Source organism: Myotis myotis, unplaced genomic scaffold (assembly GCF_014108235.1).
Source record: "Myotis myotis isolate mMyoMyo1 unplaced genomic scaffold, mMyoMyo1.p scaffold_m19_p_14, whole genome shotgun sequence".
NCBI classification, from domain to species: domain Eukaryota; kingdom Metazoa; phylum Chordata; class Mammalia; order Chiroptera; family Vespertilionidae; genus Myotis; species Myotis myotis.
This window is the reverse complement of record NW_023416318.1, coordinates 1,371,597-1,385,384: the sequence shown is the minus strand read 5'-3', so window position 1 is coordinate 1,385,384 and position 13,788 is coordinate 1,371,597. Positions and strand designations below refer to the sequence as shown.

At 58.4% G+C, this 13,788-nt stretch overlaps 1 protein-coding gene across 1 annotated transcript; it reads left to right on the top strand.

The window, feature by feature from the left end:
• The first annotated feature begins 4,739 nt into the window (after nucleotides 1-4,739).
• SH2D6 (SH2 domain containing 6) lies at nucleotides 4,740-11,978 on the top strand. Its single transcript, XM_036333963.1, has 16 exons — nucleotides 4,740-5,058; nucleotides 5,167-5,192; nucleotides 5,583-5,617; nucleotides 6,027-6,085; nucleotides 6,173-6,305; nucleotides 6,909-6,976; nucleotides 7,643-7,703; nucleotides 8,497-8,519; nucleotides 8,938-8,998; nucleotides 9,347-9,428; nucleotides 9,797-9,827; nucleotides 9,939-9,963; nucleotides 10,337-10,422; nucleotides 10,696-10,779; nucleotides 10,951-11,109; nucleotides 11,725-11,978. Exons 1-16 carry the CDS (start codon nucleotides 5,056-5,058, stop codon nucleotides 11,839-11,841), a joined length of 1,053 nt encoding a protein of 350 aa, XP_036189856.1. The 5' UTR covers nucleotides 4,740-5,055; the 3' UTR covers nucleotides 11,842-11,978.
• The last annotated feature ends 1,810 nt before the right edge of the window (nucleotides 11,979-13,788 follow it).

The window sequence follows — 13,788 nt, the reverse complement described above, 5'->3', positions numbered from 1 at the left end:
CAGTGATTCTCTCTCTTCATTGATGTTTATATATCTGTCTCCCTCTCCCTTGCTCTCTGAAATCAATAACAATATATTTTTTAAAAACTGATGTTTCTCTTTCTCTGCCCCCCTCTCTCATACTCTTGCTCTCTGCCTTCCTTCCTCTCTCTTTCTAAAATCGATAAATAAATAACAAATTTTAAAGAAAGGATTGTCCCTGACATTAACTAACTCAACCAGGGACAAAGTTCAACCAGACCTTGACCACCTGCTCAGGTAAAAATATCCTGAGGGACTCCTTCTCCTTCATCACCCTCCTTCGCACCCCCCCCCCCCCCCCCGCCCAGCTGCCAGCCCCCGGGTTGTTCTTACTCCCAGGTCTCCCTTTTGCTCAGGCCTGTCCCATGCCACCCACTTGGCCCTAACCTCTTATTCAGAAAGGTCTCCCTTCCCTCTTTCTACCCCACCCCTTCCCCTGGCCTCTGCAGATTCCCATTCCTCTAGGGACAATGGGAATCTATACCCGTTCTTGTATTCTCAGCCTCCTTTCCTCCTGCTCCCCTGGCCAAGGGAAACCTGGCTTTCTGGTGGTGGCCTCACAGATACTCCCAGACCCTGCCCTTGGCCTCACCTCCCACAGCCAGGGCCCCTCCTGCCCCAAGGACATCCTGCTTCCAGAGCTTCCTCACGTTTGAAATCCAGGTCACCCTCTCTCCTTCTCGTCCTTTTTTTTTTTTTTTAATTCTGTATTGACTGACATTTTAATTTATAAAAATGTCTCAAGAGAATAGCAAGCTAAAGCGGTGACACCTTTCTACCTGGTCTCACCTTCCCAGGAGACGCTGGCTGCATTGTTTAGGCTCTTGGCATCCACGTGGCCATCTCACTGATGCTGCACTTTCTAAATCAGAGCTCTTAACTGAAAACAGACAAACCGGCCCTGGCTAGTTTAGGCTGAAAAATAATTTACTAAAAGGATTCTGGCCCTGGCTGGGTGGGTCAGGTAGTTGGAGCATTGTACACCGAAAGGTTACAGGTTCAATTCCCAGCGGGGGTGCATACGGAAGGCAGCCGATCAATGTTTCTTTCTCTGTCTCTCTCTCTCAAAAAAAAAAAAAAAAATCAGTAAAAACATATCCTCAGGTGAGGATTTAAACAAAAATAATTCTGTAGCTGAGAACATCTCTAGGAGGGCCAGCGAAGCAGCCAGGAACAATGTCCCAAGGGTTACAGCCGAGCTGGCCTAGTGGAGGCACCTCTGAGCACAAACACCCCCGTGTGCCCACACCATGGACCCAGGCCCTGGGTGGTGCCACCAGGTCTCAGCCTCCTCAGCTTCTGGAAGTGGGATAGAGCTGTCACCTCTCCCAGGGTGGATTCCTCTGGGGGCCTGTTTCAGATTCAGTCTTGCATGAGGGCATCTGACTGGCAGAATGCCCGTAGCCCAGCTGCAAGGGAGGCTGGGAAGGCCTCATTTGGCTTCTGTGACAGGGAGCAAGATTCATAAGATGGAGATGCCCCAGATGTAGGCAAAGCTCAGCAACCAGGAAGAATGGCAGGTGCCCCTTCAGTTCTCTAGGAGTCAGTCCAGCCACCTGCATTTCAGCTGCTCCTGCTCGACCTGTGCACTCTCCCACCTCTGAGTCCTCGGGCTACAGCCGGCTTACCTGTCCTCCTTCAGGTCCTCAGAAACCACCCCCTCCTCACAGGGCTTCCTGCTGCGCTCACACCAGGGATCCCAGCTAGAGGGCACCACCTCCTCTGTCTGCTGACAATGACCTCGGCCAGGGCACCACCACCTCGGGAAGAGCTGATGTTTACTGTGCACACACTGTGTGTTTCACGAGTTATCATCTCATTCGACCCTCAGACCCACCCCACCTCCTGCCAGGAGGAACGCCTAATTAATATCTCCATTTACAGAAGAGGACACGGGAGACCACAGAGATGAGCGTCTCCTTGGGTTTGCCCTCTCCATCACTCACAGTGGTCTCTTGAGAGCAGGGTGGGTGTCACGTTCCTTCCCCGTGTTCCCAGCGAGCTAAAGGCTGCATGTGATTCTCAGGGGCCCAGGAGTCACGTCCTCTCAGACTCCGGCAGAACAGCACTTCTCAAGCCTGACCAATCACAAGATGGATCTGGGATGCTTGTTAGAAGTAATCTAGATTTCCGATCCTCTCATGGAGCATCAATTCTTAAGATCTCAGGCATCTAAGACTTTTGACGGCTCCTCCAGTGACTCTGTGATCCTGCCAATCAGGAAATACTGCTCCAGACAGCTGTTCCTGAGGGGCACTTAGACCACGCGGGGCCTGTAAGTGGTGGGCTGCGCTCTGTAGAAATCAGAACCCGAGAGCTGAAAAATGTGCTTTGAAGGACCATAAATCAGGCGGTCACCTGCTGTCAGACAGTGCAGCACGGAAACCTTTAAAATGTGTTTCCAGAAATTCTCCTTCTAGAAATTCATCCCAAGGGAATAGTTATGGTTGTGTGCAAAGCAATCCTGTGCCAAAGATGGAGAAAGGATGCCCAGGTCTGCCTGTGCAATCAGCGAGAAGCGGTCCTGCGGGCACAAAGCTGTGAGGCAGGACTCCATCCTTTCCCTTCCCCCTCACCTGTCCAGGCCAGTGACCCCATGGAGATGACATGGATTCCATCCTCTGCCTGGGCCCTTTTGCTCACACAGGCCCTGCATTTGCCTATGCAAAGCCCTGAAGAAAGGGAGGGTGTGGCAGTATGGACTGGGAAGGCCTCCTGCTGACTTGGACTTGCTGACTCTGGTCCCCTAGGACAGTGGTCGGCAAACTGCGGCTCGCGAGCCACATGCGGCTCTTTGGCCCCTTGAGTGTGGCTCTTCCACAAAATACCACATGCGGGCGTGCATGTACAGTGCGATCGAAACTTCGTGGCCCATGCACAGAAGTCAGTATTTTGTGGAAGAGCCACACTCAAGGGGCCAAAGAGCCACATGTGGCTCGCGAGCCGCAGTTTGCTGACCACTGCCCTAGGAGGTCTCCTTTGGGTGAGGTCAGTTGCCCCCTGCCTTATGGCCCAAATGTAGAACAAGGGCCACCTGGGAGCGAAGGTCAGGGGGGAGACCCCATGACGCCAGGCCTGGGCTGTGTCTTTGTTGTTGTTCTCTTAGTTTTTCCCACTGCACCAAATGGGCTCCTTATTAGCCATCTCAATGCCCTTTTGCCTGCAGGTCCCAGGGTCACCTGGTCTTCCTCTCTGAAGGCTGTGGCCAGAGCCAACCCTGGTGCTCTCTCTCCAGTGCCCTCAGCATCATGGCCTCCAGAGATGCAAGCAGATGGCCTTCCTTTCTCCTTTGTACCAACAGCCAGGACCGTCTCCAAATAATAAAGACAGGAAAGTTACAGTGCCCCAGAAATGTCTTACATTCATGATCATGGTCTGTGTTTCCTCCTTCCTTGGTTTAAACAGAACCAGACACCAGGCTCCAGCCCTACTTTTTACCCCAACACTTCTCAGAAGTCAAAGTTCTAAGATTCACGCAGGTAACAGCGCACCTGGAAGTCATGGGCTCCTTTGGGGGGCTCGCAAGTTCCGATGCGTACAAGTCCATCACAGGAAAGTTGGGTCAGTACCCAATCCTTGATGAGGTACAGGGTGGCTCAGTTGTTTGCACACAGGCTCTGGGCTGGGAAAACTTGGGGTTGAATCCCATGTTCAACACTCAACTTCTCAGCCTCTCAGGGCTGTGGACTGAAACGTATCCCCACAAAATTCATACGTTGGCGCCCTAACCCCCCATGTGACTGCGTTCGGAGATAGGGCCTTTAGGAACATCCTTGAGGTTAAGCGAGGTGATGGGGACGAGGCGTGATTCAATAGGACTGCTGTCCTTATAAGAGGAAATGACACCAGAGATGCCTCTTGCATGCTCAGAGGAAAGGCCGTGTGAGGACACAGCAAGAAATTGTCTGCCAGCCAGGAAGAGCTCTCGCCAGAAACCAACCCTGATGACCTTGATCTTGGACTTCTAGCCTCCAGAACAGAAAATATTTTAAACCTACAAGTCTGTGGTGTTTTGTGATGGCAGCTCGAGCTGACTCAGACACTGAGTTTCCTCATCTGAAAAGCAGGGATAAAACGAGTCATTGCATCAGGAAGCTGAGGAAATACACATGTAATGCCTGCCTGTTTAGTTTTCTTCAGCACCTGGAACAGTGTCTGTTCAATAAATACCCACTGAATGAGCAAACACGTCCATCAGGAAAGGAAGCTGTCAAATTAAATTAGGAGTGCATATCCCTGAGCTTTTCACTAACCTCTGTTTTCTGGATCACTGATCTCCAGCAAATGACAGCAGGAATAAAGGGTTTAAGGAAAGTGTCTGTGCCTGACAGGTATGGCTCAGTAGTGGCGGGTCAACCCATGAACCAGGAGGTCACAGTTCCACTCCTGGTCAGGACACATGCCCAGGGTTGCACGTTCCCCAGTCGGGACCATCCAGGAGGCAGCCGATGGATGATTCTTCCTCACCGTTGCTGTTTCTATCCCTTTCTCCCTCTCCCTTCCTCTCTCTGAAATTAATTACAAAAAAACAAGAACATTAAAATGTTGATGGCTGGGGAAAGTGTCTGCAAGGACAGTTTCCTGTTTTTAATTGGATCTGCCCACAATGTCATGTCTTCTGTGAATTGGGAAAGGGCTTGGTCTGGCTGACCTCAGGGCAGTTTGAGCCTCTTCCAGGAGGAGGGGAATGCATCAGAGAGCTGTAGGATGCCTTAGAACCCTGGCCTAACTTTCCAGGCCTGGGCATGGAGGGGAGAGCTTTTTCTCTCTCTTTTTAAAACACTTTTGGAAGAGAGAGCTCGTCCTCCTGTGGGGCAGAGGGGCTGGAGACCACAGCTGGGGGAGGCCATGTCGGGGAGCTGGGGCTGGGCCCTGGGAGTGGCAGGGGTGAAGCTGGTCTGGGGTTGGAAGCCGCAGCAGGCCCACCTTCCAGGAGCTTATGAGATGCAAATGATGAAACAATAGGGCCCCTGTCCCCAGGACATCTGGGCCAGAGACTGGACTTCCGGGAAGCATAGCTCCTTCACCTTGGCCATGGTGAGACTTGGTTGGGGGCAGCCCCAGGTGCACAGACCTGCCCACCCCTGGGGGCCCAGGACTCTGGGGAGAGGTGCACTGACCACCCCCTTGCCCCCCTCTTTTCAGGACAAGCTCAGGGAGAACAAGCGCCGGTGAGTACTCAGCTCCTTGCTTTCCTTCGCTCCTCTTTTGTCTCTACCTCGCCACCCCTTTCCCAGGCACAGCCATCTTGGAGCTGTGCTGGCTATGCCTGAGCCCTCCCCACCCACCTGGTCAGACCACTCCTGTACCTCCACCACCCTGTGAGCACGAGGGCTCACCCACTACTGGCTCCCCTTGGGCACCAACTCATCCAGCTACGTACCCAGGGCACTAGCTCTGCCCCCAGATTCTAACCCCTGCTGCCCTGCCCCAAGCTGCCGTCACACAACTCCAGGGGCTCCATCCACTGTCATGGGTGTGAATGTCTTGGAGTTGTGCAGTGTCTGGCTGATGAAAACTCAAGGGCCCCTTGGGCAGAGTTGACTATAGTCTGATTGCAGGTTGAAGCCACCCCTTTCACCCCTCCAATGTGCAGGTAAGTGACACAGTGGGCAAAAGGGGCTCAGCAGAACAGGGTCCCTTGGGATTTGAGTCTCCCTGAGAGGCCTCTCCCCCACCTGTGGCCGTCACAGTCCAGCACCGCTAAGGCACCAGGGCCCGGCCTCCCCGCCACCTGGTCAGGATCAGGAGGCCTTGGGGTGGGGGACTGGCCCAGGGGCAACAGGCAGCTCGCTGGGAGGCGCCCTTGTTTCCAAAATGCCTCTGTTGTCGCCCTGCTGCACTGTGAAAAGGTCCCCCTGAATGGGCCTTTGAGCTGAGTGGAGCACTGAGGCCCACTGTGGAGCTGCAGGTGGCTTATTATATCAGGGAGAGAGAGGGGGTCATTGTGCTGGAATGGGGGTGGGCTGGGGGGGATGCGGCCCTCTCATCAGTCTCCCGTCCAGACTCTCCGACTTGGAGAACAGATGTCCCTCTGCCTGCCCCAGGGCCCTGGAGTCCCAGGGTAAGTCCAGCTGCTGAGCCTGGGGTTGGGGTGGGGGCGGCAGGGGCCACCACTCCTGTGCTCTTCTTCCATCTGCCCTGTGCTCAGCACCCCGTCCCAAAGGCCCAGGAGGAGGAGGAGGAGGAGGAGGATAGCTATGAGCTGCCTCCCTGTGAGGCTCTGCCTGTGAATCTAGCACCTGCCCGCCATCCTGGCACTGTGGAGGAATCTTTGTACCTGGGTGAGGCCTGGGAAGTGGAGGCAGAAAGTACGGGGGGCCGGGCAGGACAGGAGGAGGGTGCCCACAAGGGGAGAAGGCGCAGGCCTGGCCTCTTCCCCATCTGTGTTGGGCAGTGAGAGGAGGCCTCAGCTGGCTGGGGAGAGGGAGAGGGAGAGGAGGAAAAGGAAAGGGAGGGGGAGAGGGAGAGGAAGAGGGACAGGGGGGGAAGGAAGGGGAGGGGAGGGGGAGAGGGTGAGGGAGAGGAGAGGGGGAGAGGGTGGGGGAGGAGGAGAGGACAGTGTAACCAAGGCAACAATGGGAAATAAGGAGGCCTGAGGCCTGACTTGGTCCCCGAGGCCTGGCGTTCCCCATTCTGAGATACCAGCAATCTCAGAGCAAGGGCAGGGGCGCCAGGAGACCCCCCTGCCATCCCACCCACACGCCTCTCCAGGCTGGGCCGGATGGGGGCAGGGAAGCTGGCCACCTTCAGTTGCCATGGAGACGGGGCTGTCGGGAAAGCATGGAGCTGGGAGGGAGGAGGAAATAGAGTCCAGGTGGGGAGGGAGGGAAATGGGAACCTACATGGGAGAAGCCTAGAGATTCAATGCCGGGTGCCTTTTCCAGATCACTCTGGCCTCCTGGGCCCGTCCAAGTCTCCGCCGCCACAGCAGCCCCAGCCCCAGCCCGCGATGGTGAAGAGCCTCCCCAAGTCCCTCCCGCCCCACCCGCCCCACCCGCCCCACCCGCCCCAGCCCAGGCTACCATTTCCCAGTGGGCAAATCTAAGAGGCATCTCCTGTGCAAGATTCCCCCACATCTGCACCCCAGAGGCCCCTGAAAAATAAGGTGCATCAGAAGCCCAGGCCCTGTGAGCAGTCGCTTCTCCCACCTGCCTGGCCCTTCCATCCTCCCAGGCAGCACCACCCAGGACTCAGCCGGGAAGGTGGGGGGCAGGAGGGGGGGGAGACAACAGAGGCTCTGTCGCCCCTCCCTGGACCCGGGGCCTGAGGACCCCTCCCTGCCTGGAGAGTGAAGAAACCCCCGCTCAGCTGCCAACCAGCTGCCAGCTCTCGAGATCCTGCTATGGGCTGTGAAAGCTGCCGCTTTCAGCACATACTTTATTGGAATCAAAAGGAAAACGGAGAGATTGACAACAAAGAAAGAGCCTCAGCATGGAGGCAAAGGGAAGAGCCCCCCCTTCCCCCCGCCCCCCTGTGCATTATTCACTCGGTGCTGCAGGGTTCTTTCAGCGGCACAGATCTACATTGCCCCAGCACCCTTGCCCTCCCCATGCCTCGATTTCCCCTCCCACCCCCACCCCCACCCACCAGTTCTCCCTCCGCGCTCCTGTGTCCACAGCGGATGGCAGCACTGAGCCTGCGGGAGGCCATGAAGCAGGGCCAGTCCTCTGGGAGGCGAGGTAATGGGGATGTCCTCTCTCTCTCTGGGGGCCTGAGAAGGGTGATCCGGCCCCACAGGGAAGAGCTAGCTGCCTTCCAGTGGTCTCATGCTGGCCCTGGCCACTGCACTCGCCGCGCTGTCCCTCATTTTCACCTGCCGACCCGCTAAGGCAGGCAGCTGCGGAGACTGAGGTCCCAGACGTGAAATGCTTTGCCTGAACTGAGATCACACAGAAGCAGAGCCCGCTGTGGTCTCCGGTCGGGTGAGGGGCACCACGGTGGCCTACTCCGCCTGGAGGCCCCTCCCTGAGGAGACACAGGAGTGCCAGCCCCCATCAAAGGGCCCCTGGGCCGGCAGTCTCTGATTCTATTCACGGCAGTATTGCCCCGCTGTCCAGAGACTTTCCCCTAAGGTCACTGCCCGCAGGCCTGTGACCCCACAGCCTGGACGTCAGGGAGGGACCTCCGCCAGCACTTTCTGTCTGAAAGCGGCCCGGGAAGGGCAGCCTCCTCCTGCCCAAGGTCAGACAGCTGCCCCGAGGCACGTGCTCAGTGGTTGGTAAACCTTCATGACCTTGAGCGGTTCTTATTTTTGGAACAGCCCAATGTTCTTTGGAGCCACGCCTGGGAAATGGGTTGGGAGGTCAAGCCAGGTAACACCTGGGTTGTGAAGCGAGGCACGAGGCACGTGGTGAGGGGGGCTTTGCACCGGACTGCAGTGCTGGCTCTGAGGACACCCTCAGAGGAGCCCCGAGGCTCTCCATTCCCCTCTCCTTCCGCTGTGACTGACGGTCCTCTCTCCTTTCCCCCCAGAGCTGAGCGCACCAGCCCACGTGGTGAGCAGCCCCTCCATCCGCCCCCCTACACCCTAGGGTTCTCGCTAGGAAGTTGGCAGGTTGGGGTGGAGTGCCTGGGAGGGCCAGGAAATGTCCCTAAAACCGAGGGAAAGGGCCCAGAGCTGACTCCCCCCCTGTGGGCCACAGTGGTCCTGAGGGAGCTGCTCAGAGCTACTGGGGAGGGCCTTGCCACCGCTCCTCCGGTCACCCCATTCTCTGAGAGCTCGGCCTGTGGGGTGTCCCCTTCCAGGCAACTGAGCAATTGTAATCATTCCAGCCGGCTCCCAGAAAGAGGTTCACCTTGTGAGGGGAACTGAGGAGCCAATAGCCCCCTCAGCACCCCCCAGTGATGCTCTGCCTGCCCTCGCACTCACGTGTCCGTCACACCCTTGGTCCCACACAGCCCTCTCTGTCTTAGGGGCCAGGCTCTGCGAAGCAGTGTGATGAGGACATCTATCTGGAGTGTGAGCCCAGTTCAGGTGAACACCTCCCTGCTCCCCAGATCCCTCCGCTGAGGCCCCAGCTCCTGACTCCATTTTCTGCCCTTGTCATCTCACCACCCCACCGACACACATTAGCCTTAGACACGCACATGGACACACACGCTTCCACCTTCGGTGCAGGTTGACCCCCACTGTGGCCACAAGGGAGGGGACCCCGAAGAGCAGCACTGTGTGTGGGCTCCCAGCTGTTGCAGCTTGGTTGGAAGGCTTCCCAGAAAGGCCCGCTGCAGGGAAGCAGCAGGCCCTGCCGTTGCCAGCCCCTCCCGGGCCTGCATGGGTTTCCTGGCCTGTTCCCAGTCCAGCAGGGCCTGCCTTCTCTTTCAGTCCCTGCCTGGCCTCAGACTCCCAGCTCCCAAGTCCTGATGCCCCCAGCCCCTCTGCCAAGGACATCATCGGCAGTGTGCAGGTGAGTGCCCCAGGGTGTGTGTACATGTGCCTGTGTGCGCCTGTGTGTACGTGTGTGTACATGTGTGCACACATGCATGTGTGGAGACACGTGTCTCTCTGTGTACATGTGTGCCTTGTGTGTGCTTGTGTATGTGCTTGTGTGTGTGCTTGTATGTGTGTGTGCATGCCTGTGTGTGCCTCTGCGTGTGTGTGTGTGCCTGTGTGTGTATGGAGAGAGAGAGAGAGAGAGAGAGAGAGAGCGAGAGAGAGAGAGAGATGCACCCAGGCTTCCCCAGCCCTGGCCCTGGGATCTCTGGGTGGCCTGGGCCTTTCTTTTTGAAGGAAGTGAAGACCCTGAGCTCTGTTTCCCTACTTCCCCCCCCGCAGGCCCTCCATGGCCCCCGAGGAAGCTCAGGGTGTAAGAGGCTGGTGCTCTGGGGGGAAGTGAGTTGGGAGGGAGGGAGTCTCAGGGTGGGACCTCAGGCCCAGAGAAGCCAAGTCTCTTCTGACCAGACCTCCTATGTCCCAGGGAGCAGCGAACGCCACCTCCAAAGGTGAGCACAGGCATCTTCAGTGAGAACCCAGGAGTCCTGCCCCGGCCCATTCCAGCCGCAGCCCCGCACACCCCACTTTGCTGAGGGGGTCCCGGCAGCTCTGCGCCCAGTTGAGAGCAGGCCCGAGGGGACCCCCTTGGCCATTTTTCCAGGGTCTGCATCAAAGCAGGAGGCTCCCAGCGTGTACCTCAAGATCACCCCTCGATGGGAGGTCACGCATGGCCTGCCTGATGGGTCCTACCAGAGCCCAAGAGAGGAGAGGAGGGGTGACACACTGGGTGCCCTGCTTTGGGCTTCAGCCCTATGCACACTCCCCTGCAACCTCCCCCACCCCTGCAGCTGCTCCAAGCCTCCTTTGTCTAACCCCTCCCAGCCCAGCCCTGTAATCTGCTCCCAGCAGGAAGGCGTGCCTCTCTTTCCTCTGCAGCCCCCACCGGAAGAACCTCAGCTGCTGCGGAGGTGAGGAGGGGCTGGGAGAGGGCGGGGCGGAGGCCTGCAAGGAGCCCTCCTGGGCCCGCGTCCACCATTGCAAGGAACACGTGTGTGTGGCACCCGGCTGGGTACCAGCACCGGCATATCTTTGTTCAGCTTGCACAGACTCAGACTGGGAAGGCAGCTGTGAACACAAATCACTACCCGCGGGGTTCTCTGCTCCCCACCCCCATCCAGTGCCCCAACACACACATCTCTGAGCTTGTGTGTGTGTGTGTGTGTTTGTGTGTGCGCGCACAGGACGGCAGCCTGCTGGGTCAGCCGTGGTTCTCAGAGAACTGTGACCGTTACGCTGTCGAGAGTGCCCTGCTCCGATGCCAAAAGGTGGGCAACCGCTAAGCCCCCCGGGCCTTCTCAGAAACCCCTCCTGCTCATGGGCTGTGGCTGGCTGAGCAGGCATGGACTGCAGGGCGAGGGCTGGGGGATGGCCATCGAGGGTCGGGGCTGCCGGTGGACAGCTGGAAGGCGAGGCTGATGGGCGGGTCTCCTCCACAGGACGGGGCCTACACCGTGCGCCCCAGCTCGGGATCTCGTGGCTCCCAGCCCCTCACCCTGGTAGTGCTGCTGCACGGCCGGGTCTTCAACATTCCCATCCGGCGGCTGGATGGTGGGCGCCACTATGCCCTGGGCCGGGAGGGCAGGAACCGCGAGGAGGTGGGTGCTGGAGGCGGCAGGGGACCAAAGGGCAACAAGGTCACAGCAGAGAAGTACCCTGGCCCAGCCAGGAGTATCTGCCTGGGGAAAACCCACATTCTATATTTTTCTGTAGTGAGTGGAAATGACAATGGCCTGACCTGACAAAGGCAGTGACCCGAACCCCTTCCCAGAGGCCCACCTCCCTCTGAGGGAGGCAGTTCCTCCTGCTTGTCTCAGTCTGCACAGGGTCCAGATGGGGTAGGGAACCAGCTGGGAGGAGGCAGGGCTCAGGTAGTCCAGACTCTCACTTGGTGCCCAGCACTTGCAAACTACAGACAGTCACCCGCCACTTGGCTCGCATGCGGGAGGACAGGGGCAGGTCCCCGGAGTTATTGCCATCTGGCCTTGGAAATAGGATTTGGCCAACACATGCCCATGGGTGTAGTCACAGGAATGTTGCGCAAGGCCTGGCACTGGGTAGCAAAATGGCAGTGGAGCCTCATGAGACAAACGGGAAGGAACATGTTTTTAAAAATGTCAACAAGCCCCCTCCCCAGAGGCGGCAGTTCCCTCAGGATGTTTCTCCCAGCATGAGCCCCCAGGGCCTCACTGGTGCCCTGCTTCTCCGTGCAGCGCTTCTCCTCCGTGGCTGCCATGGTCCAGCACTACATGCAGCACCCCCTGCCCCTCGTGGACAGACACAGTGGCAGCTGCCAACTCACCTGTCTGCTCTTCCCCACCAAGCCCTGACACCCAGCGGACGCCCACACCCACCTCTGGCCCCATCAGTTGCTCCTTGCCCCATCCATCTGTCTACTTGGGTTGTCTCCCTCTCTCCACCCCTCCAGGCCCTCCTCATCCCTTGTCCCAGTCTCTGCAGGCCCAGATGAGAGGCACTGGGAAAGGTTTCCCAGAATCAGAAAGGGTCCCGAGACCCCATGCCATGCTCACCCAGAGCCTGGCCCTGTGCTCTCTGCTGCCTCTCCGAGGCTGGGAGGCAGGGTCAGGCGGGCCCCCAGTCCCAGCCCCCAGGAATGACCGTGTCCAGCCTGTTACTAGGGCCTCCAAGCTGCCCTGGACGAAGGCCTGCTCAGGGAACCTGAGCCTCTCGGGGACAGCCGGGCACTGCTGGGACACAAAGAATCCTCTCGCATGCTTTTGGGGGCTTAACACAGGGCTGGCATCTGGGAGGGACTTGGTTGCCCTGCACTATTTTGCTCTCAATAAATATTTGTTGAGCCCTAGCTGGTTTGGCTCAGTGGATAGAGCATTGGCCTGCCTGCGGACTAAAGGGTTTGATTCTGGTCAAGGGCACAGGCCCAGGTTGCAGGCTCCATTCCCAGTAGGGGGCGTGCAGGAGGCAGCTAATCAATGATTCTCTCTCATCATTGATATTTCCATCTCTCTCCCTTCCTCTCTGAAATCAACAAAATTATATTAAAAAATAATTATAATAAACACTTGTTGAATAAATTCTTGAATTTGCTGAGCGAAGCAGAGGTGGCCTCTGTGAGGTTCCGAGGTTCTCAAGTGTCCCAGGGCACAGACGAGGCCTGGGAGCCATAGGGGTGACCAGCCCCCACTTCTGCACACTGACTGGGCCTTTGCCCTTCGATGGTCTGTGTGGAGGAGGAGGGAGGCCAGCCCCTGGGTGGCTGGTTTTGTTTAGCTTTGTTTGGTGGTTGGAGAGGAAGGGGGCGAGGCTCAGTGTTGTCTCTGCCCCTCCATAAACGATCAGGATGGGGTAAGTACTTGTACACCACCTGCTTACCCCAGGGAGACAGGCGGACCCAGGAAACCCTGGAACCTGGGCTCGCCAGGCCTAGGAGGAAAAAGCTTGGCTCCGCGGTGGCACTCCACCGCTCGGCAGCCAGGCCCAGCAGGCTGCAGGACTCGGGGCTCCGGGAAAGGCAGGCGGCGGGGCGGGGGCGCGCGCGCGCCTGGCGCGGAGCCCGGGAACACCCGGTGCCGGAAGCGCCATGTGACTGTGACTCCGCAGAAACAAAGGGCGCTCAGAGCCGCCCCGCGCTCGGGCTGGCTCATCGGGCCCGCGCCCTCCGCCCACTGCACTGCGGCCCGGCCTTGCCTCCCGACCGACACTGGGCGCGGGAGGCGCGGGACCCCACGAAAGCCAGGGGCCGGGAGCGCGAGAGCCCTGGGGAGCGCGGGCGGGGACGCGCGCAGTGCTAGTGCGAGGCGGGGAGCGAAGGGAAGGGGCGGGTGGGGCGATCTCGGGCCAGGCCTGGCCGCAGGGCGGTGAAGCTGCCGCTGTGTTACCTACGGCTCCTGCAAATACCCTGAGGATTTCTGTGATGGGGTGAAGACAGGCCCTCCCAGTTACCCCAGGGTTAGGAGGTTAAGCGAGGCTTTCCGCCTAAAGCGACAGGACTGTCCAGGGCCCGCTGCGCAGAACTCTAGCTCCTCTCTTCCAAATAAGGTGGTGAATTCGGCCCACGAACTGCCACTTTCAAGTCGCAGCAGGGCTGTAGTTTCCTGCCAGGGCACCGGGAAGAGGGGCGGGATGGGGCGGCGGGCACAGGGCGGGAGGGGATTCGCAGCTGGGGGCTGTGCCAGAAGCAGGGTTGGTAAGAGACCCCCCAGACAGCCTCCCTCCTTCTGCAGCTTTCTCAACACCGCTGCCCCCCGGCTCTATAGGTCCTGGTGGGAGTGGCCTCTCTCTACACTTTCCCCAGCCTG